At 38.2% G+C, this 22269-nt stretch overlaps 1 protein-coding gene across 3 annotated transcripts in view; it reads left to right on the forward strand.

Annotated features, from left to right (window-relative positions):
- Positions 1–10: 10 nt before the first annotated feature.
- ATIC (5-aminoimidazole-4-carboxamide ribonucleotide formyltransferase/IMP cyclohydrolase) overlaps positions 11–22269 on the forward strand; it is a 34101-nt gene continuing 11842 nt past the window's right edge. The window contains exons 1-11 of one of the 3 annotated variants that reach the window (XM_079924331.1): positions 11–86; positions 3447–3573; positions 4731–4807; positions 5666–5732; positions 9335–9423; positions 9727–9878; positions 10211–10367; positions 18625–18750; positions 19591–19698; positions 20526–20611; positions 21621–21710. In XM_079924331.1, coding sequence (XP_079780457.1) covers positions 26–86; positions 3447–3573; positions 4731–4807; positions 5666–5732; positions 9335–9423; positions 9727–9878; positions 10211–10367; positions 18625–18750; positions 19591–19698; positions 20526–20611; positions 21621–21710 — 1140 coding nt within the window. In that variant the 5' untranslated portion in view covers positions 11–25. Of the gene's footprint in view, positions 87–2987; positions 3150–3446; positions 3574–4730; positions 4808–5665; positions 5733–8184; positions 8241–9334; positions 9424–9726; positions 9879–10210; positions 10368–18624; positions 18751–19590; positions 19699–20525; positions 20612–21620; positions 21711–22269 lie in introns of those variants that run through there. The other 2 variants (XM_079924332.1, XM_079924333.1) reach the window with 2 other exon arrangements.

The raw sequence follows: 22269 nt of genomic DNA on the forward strand, positions 1-22269 counted from the left end.
ATCACACACCTGGTCTCAGGACTTAATGAAGCTCAGGTTCTTGATGTCTTGTCCCAGAAGGAATTCAGTGAGACACAAAGTAATAGGTAAGAAGTGGATTTGTTTAGAGAGAAACACACTCCATAGACAGAGTGTGGGCCATGTCAGAAGGCAAGAGATGGCACCAGGGCATGGGGGTTGTCAGCTTTTATAGGGGTGGGTAATTTCACAGGCTGAGTGGGAGGAGTATTCCATCTGTTTTGGGAAAGGAGTGGGGATTTCTAGGAATTAGGCCACTGCCCACTTTTTGACCTTTATGGTCTGCCTTGGAACTGTCATGGCGCCTATGGGTGTGTCATTTTGCTTCCTGACGTGTTACAATGAGCTCAAGCTCTAGCCATCTAGACTGAGGCTCAAGGTCTAGCCATCTTGGATCTATTTGGTTCTAATCAGTTTATGTCATGTCCTCAAGTTATGTCATTCTTTTAAAGGTTGTGCCCTGCCCCCGCTTCCCTCCTGTTTCACTAGAACCTTCAAGGAAAATGTTCAAATTCATTAATATGTCATAAGATAGTTTAACCTCTAGATTAGAGAGAAATTTTATTTATAATCCTTAATGCATTAATCCGATTATCCAAGCTCCTGGGAATCACTTTATATGGCAGACTATATCCATGTGAGTGGTAAACCCTTAGAGCAAGTTGGCCCCAAATGAGCAGCCTTACTAATCCTTAGAGTCTAGTAGGAGTTCACAGATTTGGGAGTAGAATGGAGGCTTTTTGGAGGAAATGATAAGTTTACACAAAGAATAAACAACATAGAAGAAAAACAGATAATAGCACACTTGAGAAATTGAAATTACTTATAAACATATCAAATGTTTTTAGATATATAAAGATGATTTCAGATTCTTTAAGCTTCCTTTGGGAGGGGTGTGAAGTAAGAAGAGAAGAAATGAAAATATAATCATTATAGTGCACGCATGTTCTTTTCTGTCTGTCTGGAACAGGAATGCTAGTGATAGACCCTTAGAAGGTGAGTCCACATCTTTATGAAAATATCTGTGGTTTCATTTCTGACACACTAGCTTGCTTGTGACTAGCATTTTTAAGGAGGGCATACTATGAAGTCCAGAGAGAGACACACTTAGTCAACTATATCAAGGGAATGAACCAAGAAGGAAATATGCTTCTTTGTTACCCTTATTAGTCACTTTATAGTTTCACTATAAAGTCACTTTGTACTTTCAATAAATTAATTTGCATCTTACAATCTAAAGCTTACAGAACAAATATTATGCCTTTATTACACACAAGGCAACTAAGGTCCTCAAAGATGTAGTGATGTGGTCAGGATCACAAAGCTAGTAAATTCATTTACTCCTCTTGCCATTAACATATGAGATAGTTATCAAGTCTGAACTTTAATATTATGGCAGGATTAGTTAGAACTAATCTTAGCAAACATTATTAAATGAAGAGAGTTGTGTCTTGGTCTGGAACCCACAGTTCATTCTTTTTTAGTATATATGGCAGCATTCCAAAGGACCTCTACAAAAATCAGTTTAATCCCATGTTTTCTCTTTCTATTAGTATTTTCTAGTTGTACCTAACTATGTTGCTACACTTACATTCCATCATGAGCTCCTTGAGAACAGTGATTAATTGATATTCATCTTTGTCTTTCTGACACTGTATTTCTGCCATTCAGGCAGACAGGGATCAATAAATATTTATTACATTGAATACTTGAAATTCACATGCAGGAAAAATGCCCAGTGCCTAAGTGCTGTTTATTTTCCTCTTATCACTAAATCTCTGCATTATTTTCTGCTTTTTGTATCCTATAAAAACCTACAGTGACTGGCCAGGGAAATTTCCTTTATTACAAGCTACGAACTTTTTGTCTTTTTAAATTAAAAGTTGGCAAACACACTCTGAAGACACCATTAGAATCTTAATATATTTCTCTTAGAAATGTGAGAAATATTCAGAGTAAAGTGTTCACGTATTCAGAGGTTATAAAATACAGCCCTTGATTCTAGCCAATAGGTATTCACTTTGGGGAGTAAAGAAGAGACTGGAAGAATCGGGGAAGAGGAAAAACAGAAATAAATAGCATGTGGGTAAGAGAAGACTTTTTTTTTCTGCAGCTGTGAGCCCAAGACAGAGTATAAAAGATAGGCAGCACTATTATTTTGTAATATAATTCTAACAAGGAACATTTTTAGAAGATTTCTTTAGACAGCAACATGTGTATATTTTGTGGCAAAGATGTTATTTTCAAAAAGAAGTGAATGTGTTCAGTTTTGCTTTCCCTATTTTTCATGGATTAAGAAAAGCATCCCCCGGAATTCCCTGGCGGTCCAGCGGTTACGACTCGGTTCTTTCACTGTGGGAAGCCGAGTTCTGGGGAACTAAGATCCCTCAAGCCTCAAGGCATGGCCAAAATAAAAAATGGCATTCCCCTCGCTCCCACCCCAACCATTATCATTCCTCTCATCCAGGCTTGAGTTAAATATTTACCGATTTGCCAGAAGACACCACCTTTCATAAGCAGATTTCAGGCTATTGTATAAGATGGAATCTCAAATGAATGTCAATTTCACTTCTTTTTGCCTCTGGGAACTGTGGAGTCACTTAATCTTTAGGCCTTCGTTTTACTTTTTTTAATATATTGAAACGGGAGGAAAGCAGATGATTGCCAAGATGCTTTCCAGCTTTGCTGCTCTAAGAACTTTTCCTTGTGTTTTTCTTGATTCCTCCGTCAGGGCTTCTGACGCTTTGATCAGCCTCCGGGACAGGCTGCCCTGGGCAACAGGAGTTAGCTCCCGAGGCTTGGGGCGACCACATTTTGAGGGCAGGGACAAATCACTCTCGGAGTGTGAGACTGTAGGCGGTGATCCCTTCCAGTTCTGGATTTAGGAAGCCAGCTGCACCGCACCCCACCCCGCATTCCCTTACAACCCTGAGGCTCCAATTTCGCGTCTGAAATTGAACAGGGGGCGGGTTGGGTCACGTGACGGATCAGACGCCCACCGGGTCCGCCCCGCCTCCTTCCGGCGTAAATTCTGGCCGCACCGCCCCTCCTTCCGCACGTGGCGTCTCCGCTTTTGTGCCCCGCGCTCCCCGGGGCCTTGCCGCCTGCAGCCATGGCACCCGGCCAGCTCGGTGAGCCCCTTGGCGCCCTGGAGGTGCCGCGCCATCGGCATCCGTGCTCCGCGGCACCCTCACCCCGGCAATGGCGGCGGCCGGGCGGGAGCTGCGGGAGCCCGGCAGGGTGGGAGGCGACGCTGCGGTCTGCTAGGCCCCGGCCCGCGGAAGTGCGGTTCGCTGGCGGCAGGCCCGGCCCCGGGTCAAGGTCTGGGTAGTGAGGGCCTTGAGATTCCCGACTGCCCACCCGCCCCCTCCCCGGCCTTGAGGAATGTAATGTGTACAGCGAGTGATGAGAAATGTTTTCTGTTTCAGCCTTATTGAGTGTCTCTGACAAAACCGGCCTTGTGGAATTTGCCAGGAACCTAGCTTCTGTGGGTTTGCATCTGATCGCTTCTGGAGGGACTGCAAAAGCTCTCAGAGATGCTGGTCTGGCAGTCAGGTAAGGCACAACTTGCTTTCTAAGTTAAGTCCAATCAGAACCTAGTGTGATGACGTTGACCAGAATGTAATGTATTCCAAGCACTGAGTAAAATAACGTTATTTACTCCTCCTAGCCAGGCTGTGAGATTGGTAAACTACTTAACGACCTTTGTGGAAGAGGGAGATGAGGCCCAGAGAAATTTAGTAACTTCTGTTCATATTTACAGAGTAAGGAGTTGGGACCCCCAGAGTCCTCATTTCAGAGCCCTCCTCAGCCACAACAGATTAATTTAGGTGGACTGTCTGTTGGGCAAGAAGGAAGTTGTGATTTGCAGGATGCATATGATCTGTTTTGACTGGCTTGTTAGTGAAACTGTTGACATCATTAAAATTCAACTCTGAAGATTCAGTCTCTCTTCCCTTAGCATTTCTGGTAACCATGTTCAACATGTTGATGTGTTTCCTTCCAGTGTTTTTATAAGCATATTTTTTTAAATTTCATGGCTCATACAGAAGATAGATGGTCTTGCTTGTTGCTTTTTTCACATATTGTGGGTTTTTAAAAATTTGCTTGTAAATTCAGGCAGAGAGGGTTCAGGTCAGTTTGGTGATATGGATTGATATTGAAATGCTGTCTTTTATGTGTCCCTTTGTCATGTTTTGTGATTATCTTTTTCCAGCTTTTTCTTTTCATGTATTGAGTAAAAACTTTTTAAATTTACATAGCTCAGTCCTTTGTTCAATGTTTTGAAAGCATTCCTCACATACTTAATTTTGGTACTTTTATTAAAGAGCTCAAACTTTTGATTCGGAATCTGTATTTGCATAGTGTTAACCAGTTATTCTAATACCAACACCACTTTACTAAACAATCTTTTATTGCCCCACTCATTTACTTTGCTGTCTTTATGCTTAAAGTTTAATCGTAAAAATAAATCCTTGCTTTCTCTTTAGTCTGTTTCTGAGATAAGAATATTAATACTTTGTTGTATATTGCCAAATTACTTGTGAGTTGGATTTATTTCTTAATATTTCATTAGTATGGCTTATGATTCATTTTCTGAATCCTGAAAATCCAGGCTCTGAAAAAATGTTGGAAGATGCTTTGGAATGGTGTAAAATGTAAAATGACAACTCAGCAGAAGCACCAGCAATATTCTGTTTATCTGTTTTCAGAGACGTCTCTGAGGTAACTGGATTTCCTGAAATGTTAGGGGGGCGTGTGAAAACCTTGCATCCTGCAGTCCATGCTGGTAAGTGGTTTATACCTTCAGTATTTTTTTTTTTTTTTTTTTTGCGGTACGCGGGCCTCTCACTGTTGTGGCCTCTCCCGTTGCGGAGCACAGGCTCCGGACGCGCAGGCCCAGCGGCCATGGCTCACGGGCCCAGCCGCTCCACGGCATGTGGGATCTTCCCGGACTGGGGCACGAACCCACGTCCCCTGCATCGGCAGGTGGACTCTCAACCACTGTGCCACCAGGGAAGCCCCGATACTTTCAGTTTAAAACAATCAGTTACTTTGTAGAACAAGCAAAGGAATAAGGAAAAAGGCAGGTCATAGCTTAAAAAAAAATTATCTGTGAGGTTATGCTGGTTTTGTCACATGTGCTGCTAAAGTTCATAATACATTAGAACCTGTTTAAAATCTGGTTTGCTTTATTGCTTGATGGATCCCTCTGCTTGCTATTAGTCCTGGCCTGATAAATAAGTTAGAGTATGATATTTCCTGCTGGAGTTAATGAAAATACTTAGATTTTAGAGTGTGAAAAAACTTTTATGATGATTCCAAACTTAGAATAAAGCATCACAGTGTAACTGACTTTCAAAGGAATTCTTTCAAAATGCTTCAGTATTTATGGGAGTACATGGAGTGATGGAACTGACAACAGTTATATGAAAATTCCTTTTATGTTTTGTTGCTCAAGAGAAAGGGAATCAGGAACTGATGCAAACAGTTTTTAAGTATACCCACTAATCTGAGATTTGTACTGTCTGGTATTCTTAATTAGGCAATGCTAGGGGCTTTAACTTGATTGATGGGATTGTGTTGGAAAGAAGTACCTTATTCTGACTTGTTTTTTGAACCTAATACTCTAACTTTGTTAAATTAGGCATCTTGGCTCGTAATATCCCAGAAGATAATGCTGACATGGCCAGACTTGATTTCAGTCTTATAAGGTAAAAATTCAAAGTTGAACTTTTAATACATTAGGGATCAAAGACAAAGAAGCCAAATCTGGTGTCTCTTTTTAAAGATCAAGGTTAGCATTAGGTTTAGTTTCCTGATCACTTACTATAAACATTTATTGAGGACATTTGTGACATTGTATGTGGGTAAATAAGCATTTTGATTTTGCCAAATTTATATTACTAAAATAAATAATTATGCTTAAACAACCTTTGCTTTTTTAGGAAGTTGTGATCTAAATTGTCATACATATAAGTAACTTAGTTATTTGCATAATGATATTCAGTCTTTCTTTTTAATACATATGTATAATGGCTTTATTCAGCTTAATTCATGTACCATACAATTCCCCAGTTTAAAGTAGATAATTCAGTAGTTTAGTAATTTAGTATATTTAGAGTTGTACAATTATTACCACAGTTAATGTCAGAATATATTCATCACCCCACCTCCCACCCTGACCCTCCCCCCCAAAACAACTCTACCCATTAACTTTCATTCTTCATTTCCTCCAACAACCTAGGCAACCACCAGTGTATTTTCTATTCTGGATTTACACGAACATTGCATATCAGTGTAATTGTATAATACATGGTCCTCTGTGACTAGCTTCTTAGCATGTTTTCGGTGTTCATCCATGTTACAGCATATATCAATCCACTTTTTTATTGCTGAAAAGTAATTTATCGTATGGATATGCTCCCATTTACCAGTTCATCCGTTGATGGACATTTGGATTGTTTGCACTTTTGGATGTTGTGAATAATGCAGCTATGGACATTCACGTACAAATTTTTGTGTGCACATATATTTTCATTTCTCTTGGGTATAGACCTGGGAATGGAATTTCTTGGTCATCTGGTAACTGTTTAAACTTTTGAGGAGCTGCCAGACTATTTTCCAAAGTGCTTCATCAGTGTACATTCCCACCGGCAGTGTACAGAAGTTCTCACTTCTACATACTCAGCAACATTTGTTATTGATTTTTTTTGATTCTAACCATCCTATGATGTGGTATCTCATTGTGATTATGATTTGCATGTCCTAATGAGGTTGAGCATCTTTTCACGAGCATAAGCCATTTGTATACCTTTGGAGAAATGTCTGTTCAGATGCCCATTTTAATTGAGTTACTTATTTTTTATTATTGAGTTGTAAGAATTCATTTTATCCCATTCTGTGGATTGTTTTCACTTTCTTAATGGTATCCTTTGACCATCATAAAAGTTTTAAATTTTGGTAATATCCAACTTACCTATACTTTTTCTTTTGTTGCCTGTGCCTTTGGTGTTATTTCTAAGAAACCATTTCATAATTCAAAATAATGAAGATTCATGCCTATGTTTTCTTTTAAGAGTTTCTTAGTTTCAGCTTTTATGCTTAGGTCTTTGATTCCTTTTAAGCTACTTTTTTTATATGTGGGTGTGAGGTAGCGGTCCAGCTTTATTTAGTATGTGGCTATCCAGTTGTCTCAGCATCAATTGTGGGAGAGACTATTCTTTCCCCATGGAATGATCTTGGTACACTTGATCTATACCTCCTTTATGCCAGCACCACGCCATTATCTTTGCGGTAAATTGTGAAAGTGATAAGTGTGAGTCTTTTAGCTTTGTTCTTCTTTTTCAAGATTGTTTTGGGTATTCAGGGTCCCTTGCATTTCCATATGAATTTTAGGGTCAGCTTGCCCATTTCTGCAAAAAGGGGCATTGGAATTTTTGTAGGAATTATCTTGAATCTATAGATCAATTTGGGGAATATTGCCATCCTAACAATATTAAGTCTTCCAGTCCATAAACATGGCATCTCTTTCTAAAGATTTATTTATTTATTTATTTATTTATTTATTTTATTTATTTATTTGTTTATTTTTATTTTTTTGCTGTACGTGGGCCTCTCACTGTTGTGGCCTCTCCCACTGCGGAGCACAGGCTCTGGACGTGCAGGCTCAGCGGCCATGGCTCACAGGCCCAGCCACTCCGTGGCATGTGGGATCTTCCCGGACCGGGGCACGAACCCGTGTCCCCTGCATCGGCAGGCAGACTCTCAACCACTGCGCCACCAGGGAAGCCCCTAAAGATTTTTTAAAAATTTCTTTCAACATTGTTTTGTACTTTTTAAGATACAAGTCATATTCTTTTTTTAAATTTATTCATAAATTTGTTTGTTTGTTTTTGTTTTTGACGCTATTGTACGTAGAACTGTTTTCTTAATTTTACTTTTGGATTGTTCCTCGCTAGTGTGTATAAGTTCAATTGATTATATCCTACAACTCTGCTGAACTTATTTACTGATTAGTGCTAATGATTTTTCTGTGTGAATTCCTTAGGATTTTCTAGATACAAGATCATGTCACCTGCTAATAGAGATAGCATCACTTTTTTCCAATCTTGGTGCCTTTTATTTCATTTTCTTTGCTAATTGACCAGGCTAGAACCTCCAGTACAGGGTTGAGTAGAAATGGTGAGAGTGGACATCCTTGTCTTGTTCCAGATCTTAAGGTAGACCTTTCAGTCTTTCACCTTGAAGTATGATGTTAGCTGTGGGTTGTTGTTTTTAAATATCCTGTATCGTGTTGAGCAAGTTCTATTCTTAATTTTTGACTGTTTTCATCATGAATGAGTTCAGTTTTATCAGATGCTTTCTGTGCATCTATTGAGATAATCAGGTGGTTTTTGTCCTTTATTTTATTGACATAGCTATTACAATAATTGACTTTTAGATATTAAACCAACCTTACAGTCGTGGGATAAACCATACTTTGCTGTGGTGTGTACTTCTTTTTATATTTTACTGGATTCAATTTGGTAGTATGTTAAGGACTTTTTGGTCCGTATGCATAAGATACTGTTCTGGTTGTTTTTTTATGTGTGTGTGACATTTTGTCTGGTTTTAGTATCAGGCATTGGGAAGTGTTGCCCACCACCCCCCCTTCTGTTTTTCTTTTTTTGTTAGTTTTTACCAGTTGTGCTTATTTCACTGGGGAACCTGCCCACATATCTCCTCACATTGCAGCCCTAGGGGTGGATCTCTGTTTCACTGGTGGTGAATTTTAGATCAGGTCTGTCCTTTAAATTACTCTTTTGTCCTTTTACCATTATTGTGTATGACCTTTCTGAAGACAAAACAAATATTTCCCCTTTAGAATGACCTATCATTTTTCATCATTTTACACAATCCACTGGAAATAGAGTGTAAAATCCAATGTCGTAGATAATGGTGATCACATTCCAAATTGAGGATATTATCGGTAGCTTTGTATTTTATTTCAGTTAAAATTTTGTTTTTAAATTTTGATGGCTTGCTAGGACAGTGGGAAGCTAAGGTGACCCAAGCAGCAACATTGCAATATGATTTGGAGGGAATAATGTGTATTGAGAGCATTTGCTGACTACAGCCCCTTCTGTATACCTATGCTCTTGCAAATGTGGGAGGTCCTGATGTTTCAGAGTAACTTTAGAACTTTAAAACGTCAGGCTCACAGTTGATATTTTAGGTCTTAAGGGGTTTGGTCATGTTAACAGCTAGTGACTGAGGTGTGTAAACCACGGAAGTTTGAGTTTTTAGTGACAGCTGAATTCCTCTTTGTTTTTAGAGTTGTCGTTTGTAATCTGTATCCCTTTGCAAAGACGGTGGCTTCTCCGGCTGTAACTGTTGAAGTGGCGGTTGAGCAAATTGATATTGGTAAGTCAGAAAAACCATATTTGAAGACTGCTGGAGGAGACACTTCTTTACACTGTAAACAAGATGACTCTTGGACGTTCCCTATTAAAGGCCTAGCAGATAGTCGCCCCCCCAGATTGTGTTCTGGGATGACCGATTCATCGATATTTTCTGAGCTCTTTCTCTGTTTAGAGATTCATCTGGCTTATTTTTCTCTTATTTTTAAGGCAAGAATTATAGTAGAAAGTACCTATGCATACAGTGACTTGATTTGAAAGAGGTGAAACTGATAAGAAAATGCAAATCGTCTTTTGTTCTTCAAAGGGGGAGTAACCCTGCTGAGAGCGGCAGCCAAAAACCACACTCGAGTGACAGTAGTGTGTGAACCAGAGGACTACGCGGCTGTGTCCTCAGAGATGCAGGGCTCCGACAGCAAAGACACATCTTTGGAGACAAGACGCCAGTTAGCCTTGAAGGTGCGGACATGCTTTTATCTAGTTCAGTGCTTGCAAGACCAACAGTACTCAGTTCTCACCAGATTACATCACCCTCCAGGGTTCTGCTTGGAGCTGCTGTCCTTTTGCTGTAAATGCAAAGACCAACTATCAGAGAGGTAGTCTGTCAAAAGATTGAAAGAGAAATGGAAAGGGAATAATTCTTTGTGCTATTTATTATTATTTGGTGTCTTTCCTGCACAGGCATGTGTGCGGGCTGTGGGTTGTAGTTTGATATATACTACTTATAACCATTTTTACCTCACTTTCAGAAATACTGCAGCTATTTTCACAAATCTTAACTCTTATTCTAGGCTTTCACTCATACGGCACGGTATGATGAAGCAATTTCAGATTACTTCAGGAAAGAGTATAGTAAAGGAATATCTCAGATGCCCTTGAGGTATGGAATGAACCCTCATCAAACTCCTGCCCAGTTATATACCCTGAAGCCCAAGCTCCCAATCACAGGTAAAAGCTGAGCGTTAACGTGGCACAGTTTGCCGTGTCTGGATGTGTGTGTCTTTCTCTCTATTGTATCAGGTGTGATTCACTTTTTAGAAGATAAAGTAAATTACATAGTACCTCTTATAGTTGCCTGAAGTTTGAGCTGTCAGTGGGACTTGTGAACAAAAAATATTGAGATAATCAAGGGTTCTGGAGAGAAGTCAAGTTGAAGATACAGATTCGAATGTCTGGTGTGTAGATGGTTTTGAAGATGTAGTACAGGATGGGGTGGCTGAATTTTGGAGAAGACGGTCAAGACCAAACCTTGACGTGGCAGTGGAGAACCATCAGAGAACCTATAGAGTTTCAACCAGTCAGAATGCTGCTGAGAGCAGTAGCTATTTGATTTGGGAATGTTACAAACACAGTTTCCTTGGAATGATGGATCTGGAAGCCCAGTTACAATGGGCCAAAATAGGAATGTGAGGTTAGGAAAGAAGAATGATAAAGATAATTCTTTGAACAGAGAAATTAGTCAGGGCTTAAGGATTTGTAGAGTTATAAGAGGGATTTTACAGTTTTTGCTTCTGTTTTGTTGTTAAGGTGGACCATTTAATGAGCAAGCACGTCCTACTCCCTGGTAGAAGGGAAGAGTGGGTCCAGTGGGCAGAGGAGAGACTTGTAGGTGTGAAGACTTCGGAGGGTTGAAGTTGGTGGGGGGCTGCCCTGGGTGAGAGCACGGACAGCTTCCTTCAGGCACTGAGAAGGCAAGCTCAGAGCACACATTGGTAGATTGGTGCTGTTTACTCCCTGTTACCAGCGGAGAGAGGGGAGGAGAGAGAAGCAGTGCAGGAAGTTTAAGGAGCATTTAAAATACTCTTTTCTTTGCTCTTGACAGTCGGTAAATTCTATTACTACTTTGCCTCAGGTATATTTTGAATCTTTTCTAATGCTGCCCAAGCCCGTGTGCTCAGCCCTAGAGTTGTGTGTGTGTGTGTGTGTGTGTGTGAGAGAGAGAGTGATGTTGATGACTGGTTTTCTTGTGATTGGAAACGAGAAGAGTTCTGTTTTGTTTCAACTGTTTAATAAATTAAACAACTTTAAACATTTCTCTATAGCATTTTCTCTTGTGTCTAAAGAGTTGTGAGTGTCTTTGGAAATTTGATAATTTGAAGGGGTTATTCTAACTAACTGAAATGTTTCAGAAGCCAAGTTTTCTCCCACTTACCACAATTAGTCTAAAGTATAAAAAAAGGGAGATGGGGGAGTTTTATAAAAGATGTCTCATTTAATTTTTGCATGTTGTATGTCTTATAGGATATTTTACTTTTGTTGTTTACTGTTTATTGCCTATTTTGTTTCTTCTATGCCTCTTGCATAAGCTCCATGAGAACAGTAATTTTTTTGGCCACACCGCACGGCATGTGGGATCTTGGTTCTCCAACCAGGGATTGAACCCATGCCCCTGCAGTGGAAGTGCAGAGGCTTAACCACTGGACCATCAGGGAGGTCCCCTAAAAGAGCAGTTTCAGATTTACAGAAACATTTCCCAGAAGTACAAAGAATTCTCATATGTCCACCTTCCCCCAGTTTCCCCTGTTAACAACTTTGCATTAGTGTGGTACGTTTGTTACAATTAATCAATATTGGTTCATTATCATTAACTAAGATCGATAGTTTAGATTCAGAATATGTTGTACATTCTACAGGTGTGGGCAAATGTATAATGTATTCGCTGTGAAATTTTCCTACATAATAGTTTTACCACCCTAAAAACTCCTCCCCTTCCGCCCCCCTAACCCCTAGCAACCACTGTCTCTATACGTTTGCTGTGTTCCAGTATCATATAGTTGGAAACATACAGTATGTAGCCTTTTCAGACTGATTCTTTAACTTAGCAATATGCATTTAAGTTTCCTCCTGTGTCTTCTGGTAGCTTATTACCTCTTATTGCTGAATAATATTTCCTTGTGTGTGGCTGTACCGCAGTTTATCCATTCACCTTTTGAAGACATCAAGAATGTCAGGATGCTGTTTGGCAGTTTATGAATAAAGCTGTTATAAACACTTGTGTACATGTTTTTGTGTAGACACAAGTTTTCAACTCATTTGGGTAAATACCTAATATTTTCTATTGTATAATTCTGTTGTGCATTTTGTTTCCTTTCTAACTCCACCCGTAAACTCCATGATGACAGTAACTTGGGTTTTTTTTGTTTTTTTTTTTAAATTCAAAGAGCATTTTATTGTTTGGAAGAAGTATAGAGAAACAGATTAATGTTTGAATTTTTTTTTAATTTTTTTATACAGCAGGTTCTTATTAGTTATCCATTTTATACATATCAGTGTATATATGTCAATCCCAGTCTCCCATTTCATCCCCTGCAGCTCGCTTTTCCCTCTTGGTGTCCATACATTTGTTCTCTACATCTGTGTCTCTATTTCTGTCCTGAAAACCAGTTCATCTGTACCATTTTTCTAGGTTCCACATACATGCGTTAATATAAGATATTTGTTTTTCTCTTTCTGACTTACTTCACTCTGTGTGACAGTCTCTAGATCGATCCAGGTCTCTACAGATGACCCAATTTCATTCCTTTTTATGGCTGAGTAATAATTGTATATATGTACCACATCTTCTTTATCCATTCATCTGGGCATTTAGGTTCCTTCCATGACCTGACTATTGTAAATAGTGCTGCAGTGAACATTGGGGTGCATGTGTCTTTTTGAATTGTGGTTTTCTTTAGGTATATGTCCAGTAGTGGGATTACTGGGTCATATGGTAATTCTATTTTCAGTTTTTTAAGGAAAGTCCATACTGTTCTCCATAGTGGCTGTATCAGTTTACATTCCCACCAACAGTGCAAGAGGGTTCCCTTTTCTCCACACCCTCTCCAGCATTTGTTGTTCGTAGATTTTCTGATGATGGCCATTCTAACTGGTGTGAGGTGATACCTCATTGTAGTTTTGATTTGCATTTCTCTAATAATTAGTGATGTTGAGCAGCTTTTCCTGTGCTTCTTGTCCATCTGTATGTCTTCTTTGGAGAAATGTCTATTTAGGTCTTCTGGATAGGGTTTTTTGTTTTTTTATTATTGAGCTGCATGAGCTGTTTATATATTTTGGAGATTAATCCTTTGTCCGTTGATTCGTTTGCAAATATTTTCTCCCATTCTGAGGGTTGTCTTTTCGTCTTGTTTATGGTTTCCTTTGCTGTGCAAAAGCTTTGAAGTTTCATTAGGTCCCATTTGTTTATTTTTATTTCCATTACTCTAGGAGGTGGATCAAAAAAGATCTTGCTGTGATTTATGTCAAAGAGTGTTCTTCCTATGTTTTCCTCTAAGAGTTTAATAGTGTCTGGTCTTACATTTAGGTCTCGAATCCATTTTGAGTTTATTTTTGTGTATGGTGTTAGGGAGTGTTCTAATTTCATTCTTTTACATGTAGCTGTCCAGTTTTCCCAGCAACACTTATTGAAGAGACTGTCTTTTCTCCATTATATATCCTTGGCTTCTTTGTCTTAGATTAGTTGACCATAGGTGCGTGGGTTTATGGCTGGGCTTTCTATCCTGTTCCATTGGTCTATATTTCTGTTTTTGTGCCAGTACCGTATTGTCTTGATTACTGTAGCTTTGTAGTATAGTCCAAAGTCAGGGAGTCTGATTCCTCCAGCTCTGTTTTTTTCCTTCAGGAATGCTTTGGCTATTTGGGGTTTTTTTGTGTCTCCATACAAATTTTAAGATTTGTTTGTTCTAGTTCTGTAAAAAATGCCAGTGGTAGTTTGGTAGGGATTGCACTGAATCTGTAGATTGCTTTGGGTAGTATAGTCATTTTCACAATATTGATTCTTCCAGTCCAAGAACATGGTATATCTCTCCATCTGTTGGTATCATCTTTAATTTCTTTCATCAGTGTCTTATAGTTTTCTGCATACAGGTCTTTTGTCTCCCTAGGTAGGTTTATTCCTAGGTATTTTATTCTTTTTGTTGCAGTGGTAAATGGGAGTGTTTCCTTAATTTCTCTTTCAGATTTTTCATCATTAGTGTGTAGGAATGCAAGAGATTTCTGTGCATTAATTTTATATCCTGCCACTTTACCACATTCATTGATTAGCTCTAGTAGTTTTCTGGTGGCATCTTTAGGATTCTCTATACGTAGTTTTATGTTATCTGGAAACTGTGACAGTGTTACTACTTCTTTTCCAATTTGTGTGCCTTTTATTTCTTTTTCTTTTGTGATTGCCGTGGCTAGGACTTCCAAAACTATGTTGAATAATAGTGGCGAGAGTGGATATCCTTGTCTTGTTCCTGATCTTAGAGGAAATGCTTTCAGTTTTTCACCATTGAGAATGATGTCTGCTGTGGGTTTGTCATATATGGCTTTTATTATGTTGAGGTAGGTTCCCTCTATGCCCACTTTCTGGAGAGTTTTTATTATAAATGGGTGTTGAAATTTGTCAAAAGCTCTTTCTGCATCTGTTGAGATGATCATATGGTTTTTATTCTTCAATTTGTTAATATGGTGTATCACATTGATTGATGTGCGTATATTGAAGAAATGCATCCCTGGGATAAATCCCACTTGATCATGGTGTAGGATCCTTTTAATGTGTTGTTGGATTCTGTTTGCTAGTATTTTGCTGAGGATTTTTACATCTATATTCATCAATGTTATTTGGTCTGTAGTTTTCTTTTTCTGTAGTATCTTTGTCTGGTTTTGGTATCAGGGTGATGATGGATGGTGGTGAGTTTGGGAGTGTCCCTTCTTCCACAATTTTTTGGAAGAGTTTGAGAAGGATGGGTGTTAGCTCTTCTCTAAATGTTTGATAGAATTCACCTGTGAAGCCATCTGGTCTTGGACTTTTGTTTGTTGGAAGAGTTTTAATCACAGTTTCAATTTCATTGCTTGTGATTGGTCTGTTCCTATTTTCTATTTCTTCCTGGCTCAGTCTTGGAAGGTTATATCTTTCTAAGAATTTGTCCATTTCTTCCAGATTGTCCATTTTATTGGCATAGAGTTGCTTCTGGTAGTCTCTTAGCATGCTTTGTATTTCTGCAGTATCTGTTGTCACTTCTTTTTCATTTCTAATTTTATTGATTTGCGTCCTCTCCCTCTTTTTCTTGATGAGTCTGGCTAATGGTTTATCAATTTTGTTTATCTTCTCAAAGAGCCAGCGTTTTTTGTTTTATGTCAAATTACCTTATTTATAGCATTCACTGGTATGTTTGTAGAATACAGATTTTTAAAATGCAAAAAAAACCAAAAAGAACCAGCATTTAGTTTTATTGATCTTTGCTCTTGTTTTCTTTGTTTCTATTTCATTTATTTCTTCTCCGATCTTTATGATTTCTTTCCTTCTACTAACTTTGGGTTTTATTTGTTCTTCTTTCTCTAGTTCCTTTAGGTGTTAGGTACATTGTTTGAGATTTTTCTTGTTTCTTGAAGTAGGCTTGTATTGCTCTAAACTTCCCTCTTAGAAATGCTTTTGCTGCATCCCATAGGTTTTGGATCGTTCGTGTTTTCGTTGTAATTTGTCTCTAGGTATTTGATTTCCTCTTTGATTTCTTCAGTGATCTCTTGGCTATTTAGTAATGTATTGTTTAGCCTCCATGTGTTTGTGTTTTTTACGTTTTTTCCCCCTGTAATTGATTTCTAATCTCATAGCGTTATGGTCAGAAAAGATGCTTGATGTGTTTTCAATTTTCTTAAATTTACTGAGTCTTGATTTGTGACCCAAGATGTGATCTATCCTGGAGAATGTTCCGTGTGCACTTGAGAAAAAAGCGTATTCTGTTGTTTTTGGATGGAATGTGCTGTAAACATCAATTAAGTCCATCTTGTTTAATGTGTCATTAAAGCTTGCATTTCCTTATTTATTTTCATTTTGGATGATCTGTCCATTGGTGAAAGTGGGTGTTAAGGTCCCCTACTATTATTGTGTTACTGTCAGTTTCCCTTTTTATGGCTGTTAACATTTGCCTTATGTATTGAGGTGCTCCTATGTTGGATGCATAAATATTTACAGTTGTTATATCTTCTTCTTGGATCGATCCCTTGATCATTCTGTAGTGTCCTTCTTTGTCTCTTGTAATAGTCTTTATTTTAAAGTCTATTTTGTCTGATATGAGAGTTGCTACTCCATCTTTCTTTTGATTTCCATTTGTGTGGAGTATCTTTTTCCATCCCCTCACTTTCAGTCTGTATGTGTCCCTAGGTCTGAAGTGGATCTCTTGTAGACAGCATATATGTGGGTCTTGTTTTTGTATCCATTCAGCGAGCCTGTGTCTTTTGGTTGGAGCATTTAATCCATTCACATTTAAGGTAATTATCGATATGTATGTTCCTATGACCTTTTTCTTAATTGTTTGAGTTTGTTTTTATAGGTCCTTTTCTGTTTCCTGCTTAGAGAAGTTCCTTTAGCACTTGTTGAAGAACTGGTTTGGTGGTGCTGAATTGTCTTAGCTTTTGCTTGTCTGTAAAGCTTTTGATTTCTCTGTCAAATCTGAATGAGATCCTTGCTGGGTAGAGTATTCTTGGTTGTAGGTTCTTCCCTTTCATCACTTTAAGTATATCATGCAACTGCCTTCTGGCTTGTAGAGTTTCTGCTGAGAAATCAGCTGTTAACCTTATGGGAGTTCCCTTGTATGTTATTTGTCTTTTTTCCCTGTTGCTTTCAATAATTTTTCTTTGTCTTTAATTTTTATCAATTTGATAACTGTGTGTCTCCGTGTGTTTCTCCTTGGGTTTATCCTGCCTGGGACTCTCTGCGCTTCCTGGACTTGGGTGGCTATTGCCTTTCCCATGTTAGGGAAGTTTTTGACTATAATCTCTTCAGGTAGTCTCTCGGGTCCTTTCTCTCTCTCTTCTCCTTCTGGAACCCCTGTAATGCGAATTTTGTTGCGTTTAATGTTGTCCCAGAGGTCTCTTAGGCTGTCTTCATTTCTTTTCAATCTTCTTTCTTCATTCCGTGATAGTGAATTCCACCATTTGGTCTTTCAGGTCAGTTTTCTGTTCCTCTGCCTCAGTTATTCTGCTATTGATTCCTTCTAATGTATTTTTCATTTCAGTTATTGTATTGTTCATCTTTGTTTGTTTGTTCTTTAATTCTTCTGGGTCTTTGTTAAGCATTTCTTGCATCTTCTCGATCTTTGCCTCCATTCTTTTTCCAAGGTCCTGCATCATCTTCACGATCATTATTCTGAATTCTTTTTCTGGAAGGTTGCCTATCTCCACTTAATTTAGTTGTTTTTCTGGGGTTTGATGTTGTTCCTTCATCTGGTACAAGTCCTCTGACTTTTCATTTTGTCTGTCTTTCTGTGAATGTGTTTGTCGTTCCACCGGCTGCAGAAGTGTAGTTCCTCTTGCTTCTGCTGTCTGCCCTCTTGGATGAGGCTATCTAAGCAGGTTGTCGATGACAGTAATTTGGGAGGGACGGTTTTATTCACTGATAGTATCCCAAGTTCCTAGAACAGTGCTTAACATTGTAGTAGGCACTCAATAGATGTTTGGCAAGGTTTTGCTTTTAAAAGTATGTGCTATCCAAAATAACACAAAGGAAGTGAAATTATAAAGTTGTTTTTAATTAGTGGCCCACTAGTTTTGTGCGTGCACTGAACTTCTTATAAATGTTTATTCACAAGATTTTGGCTTTTAAAAATCCTGCCACTGTTACGAGAATAGGCAGTGAAAAAAGTTGTAGTCTCCTTTTTAACTGCATTTCAACTTTAGACTGAGTGTACCGAGTCTGGTATAAAAGAAGAGAAACCCAACACACGCTTTTCCCTCCATCTCTCCCACCCACTAAACTCTTGCTTTAGTTTGTAACATTATTTGTTAAACTGACAGGACTTACAATTTAAATTTTATACTATAAATTGTACAGTAAAGTTGCCACAGTTGTTTGATCTTATTTCTGTACTGAAGTGGATCCCTGATGATCACTAGTCTAGTCGTACTTTTTTCCTGTTCCTGAATTCTTTGTTGATCTATTTGTGGATTGGCTGGCTTTGGTCCACCAGTGGTGTGGGCACACGTATGTGTTCATGCACCTCTGTGGTGTGTGTGTGTTTGTTGAGATGGGCTCAGACTCGGGTGCTTTATTCAGTCTCAGCAAGTTCTTGTATGTTCATGTATATCTGTTTGCCTCTTCGTTATACTTTATTTGCAACATATTTGTGCAATCTTTATATATGTGTTTTTAAAATTTTTCTAGGAAATGTACACATGTCTGATCTTATTGACCTGGCTTGTTAATGTGTATTTATATTTTTATATGTAGTTTTGAATGGAGCCCCTGGATTTATCAACTTGTGTGATGCTTTGAATGCCTGGCAGCTGGTGAAGGAACTCAAAGAAGCTTTAGGCATTCCAGCCGCTGCCTCTTTCAAACATGTCAGCCCGGCAGGTAAAGCACTGCCCTCTGGGATTCTCTGGAACTGTTCAAAATACACTTTTTAAAAAATTTTTGGAAGTTTGACAAGACTCAAAAGTGAATATAGATACTCTGTGAAGTCCGAAACCACTTTTGTTAATAACAGTATCAGTGTAGTAACTGGATAAAATCTGATAACAATACCATGCGCACATGTCTTTTACATATATATAATATGTAACACTATTATGAGATAGGAAGGTCAGATAATAGTTGTATTTGTAGTGGAAACATGTTTTAGAAAATAAAAGTGATGTTGCTGAATGCAGTATGACTAAACCAAACATTTTTCCACATGGTTGAGAAGTTAACTGAGTGGAGACACAAGTTGTTCTTACGGCACTCTAACTTTTTATGGCCATTGTATGAGAGACCTTTGTTCTTCTGTGTTTAAGTCAGCTGTACAGCTTAGTTATTTGTGTCACCTACTGACAATTCAACACATAATTAGTTCTCAGATAGTTTTTGGATATGAAAACAATGGGAGTGGCAGAGAAATAAACGGTGTGTGATATCAAGCAGGACAGAGAGTCAGCAATGAATTAAAGTAGCTTCATACACGCCTAATGTTGGCAGACTCAAGACAGTGGCTCTGTTTTCAGAGGCTGGAGAAGAGATTCCCCCCGCCTCACCCTCCCCTGCAGTTATATTTTTGGCATTTAATTATCTGGCCAAACAGGTTTTTGTTTAATTTGGCTCAAGCACTAGAAATTATGCTGTATAGACTAGATGATGTTTAGAAAAATGTCCTGATTTAGGAATTAATAAGTAGTCACTTGAGATTTTTGGTTTATTTATGGTTTTCTATACCAGGCGCTGCTGTTGGAGTTCCACTCAGTGAAGATGAAGCTAAAGTCTGCATGGTGTATGATATGTACAAAACGCTCACACCCATATCCACTGCATATGCAAGAGCAAGAGGTCAGAAGAATAATAGCGCTTTTTCTGTTGTTTTTTTTTGAGAGGAAAAGCAATATTTTATCTTAAAGTAGTAATATCCTTTGTTTCGTTATAGGATTTCAAATTACCTTAATCTGTTTTTCATTAATACTTCAGAATGACTATATGAGAGCCTTGGAATAAATTTGTTTATAAAAGTGTGTGTTAGTTTTAGTATTTAATGTAATAAAGGGAAGCACAATTGGAATTTGGTGCGTGAAGTTTCAGATTAGGCTATTGAATGTATTTGTATTGCTAAATTTAAGTTGTATGGTTATTTAAGTACACTGAATTTTGTTAAAGTTATATTTTATATAATTCACAAGTATCTAATGCATGAGCTTAATAACCTGTGAATATTATTGTAAAATTAATGGGAGATGATTGAGACACTTTCTCATGGTTTACTTTCTACCACAGGGGTTGGCAAAGTGTGGCTCATTGGCGAAATCCAGCCCACCACCTAGCTTTGTAAATATAGTCTGGTTGGAATAGGGCCACATAGTATTGTCGGTGGCTGATTGCTAACCACAGTCTTGGAGGTGGAACAGGGTCACGTGGCCGCAAAGCTTAAAAAATATTTACTATCAGGCCCTTTACAGAAAAAGTTTGCTGAATGTTGCTCTAGGAGGTAAAATGAAAGAATATTTCTTATTGATTATTTCAGTTAAATGACTTATTAATCTATTGTTTAAATCTTAGTGAAGTTAGATTTTATATGATCACATTGGGGTTTGTTGAACATTACCTTTTTCTGTATAAGGATGGATAATCTGTTTTAAATACTGCGTTTTAATTTTTATTTACAGGGGCTGATAGGATGTCTTCCTTTGGTGATTTTGTTGCATTATCTGATATTTGTGATGTCCCTACTGCCAAAATTATCTCTAGAGAGGTTAGTGGACATTCTGCATCTTGTCCCATGCATAACTAAGTAGAGCTTAATTTGTTCATAGTGTTTATTGAAACCATAACCTGTAATATTGGTATTTGGCTATTGTGATCAAGTTTTATGTATTTAATTCTTTAAAATTTTCTAGTAGTCATTGTCTTAATGCCAGAGTTACTGTTTCTGAAGAATAGAGGATGCTATCTTGGATGGTGACGTAATAGTGAACCTGGCTGTAAACTTTCATTCGGTCTGTAATGAAAGAGACTGTATAGTGAGGGGAATTATAAACTACTCTAAAAAACTAACCCCCATCAATTGAGTACCAAACAGGCATTCCGGAAAGGTGGGGGTGGGGCTGGGGAGATAGAGAAGAAGATGAAGGAGATCAGATGCCTCGGAGGGAAACAAACAGTTAGCAGTTAAGGCTAACAGGGCCTGTGACTTGACAATATTTAGTTGCTTTAGGGATCCTTTACCATCACCCCTGCCATCCCCAGCTGCCGTGGAGCTGGTGTGCTGCGTTACAGGTTACAGCACGAGGCTTTGGGGCGTGATCTATGACTTTCGTATCTTTATGATGTGTTAAATGTGATTTCCTCTGACCTCTTTTCTTGCTGTTGAGGAGCCTGCCTTGCCTCGGGTCATTTAGCCAGGTTTTGGCAGAGCCAGAATTAGAAGAACATGCTCTTTCTAGTACAAAACCTCCCTGTGAACAGAAGAGTAAAAAATCATTTTTCTTCCTAAGATATGTGTATTACAGCGAATCACTCATATATTCTTGGTTAAAATTGAAACAGACAACCAGAAGGACAGCCAATGAGATAAGATCAGCTGTAGAAAGTCGAATTCTAACATAGACTTACCTTTTCCAAGTATAGTATTTGTATTATCTCGTGGAGGCAGAAACCAGAAACTGCTACTGCATTATTTACGACAGATAATTATCTCTAGATTGTTTAAGAGGTGTTCTCTAATTTTTTAAAATAGAAATTAATATTTAATACACATATAGGTATCTGATGGTATTATTGCCCCGGGATATGAAGATGAAGCTTTGAAATTACTTTCTAAGAAGAAAAATGGGAACTACTGTGTTCTTCAGGTTAGTGCAATTCACGTTTGAAACAGTAATTTGCTCTTCTCTTTTCTCTCTTTTTCCCCATATTTAATCTTTCCTTTATACTGGCACCCTTCTGATTTATCCTTCTTTACTATGGTTTTTTTATCCTTAACCCTGCAAATTTTTTCTTCCTATTAATTTTTTGGGTTTAAGATTAAGATAGCTTTCCCGCTCTTACTTTTCATTTCTTTAAAAATAATATATTTAATGTGGTTTCCTATTCAAAAGGTATTGAAGGTTATTTGATGAAGTCTCCTCATCCTTCCCTTCTGCCGCTCTGTTACCTTTTTTAAAAGTAATAGTCTCAATTTCTTGCTCACCTTCCCTGAAGTATGTAGTCTGTACATACTCAGCAAATATTTGCGTTTGCATTTCTTCTTTTTCTCCCCACTGACACAAATGCACACTGCTTCATCATCTTGGAAGTTTGTCCTGTATCTGTGTATCTTATCTAGCCAGTCACCAGTCTTTAGCTATTACACATACCCTGCAGTGAAATAAGCTAGAGGGAAAGTCCTGAGAATAAAATTAGGACTGGGTT

Source organism: Stenella coeruleoalba (genome assembly GCF_951394435.1).
Source record: "Stenella coeruleoalba genome assembly, chromosome: 6".
Lineage (NCBI taxonomy): Eukaryota > Metazoa > Chordata > Mammalia > Artiodactyla > Delphinidae > Stenella > Stenella coeruleoalba.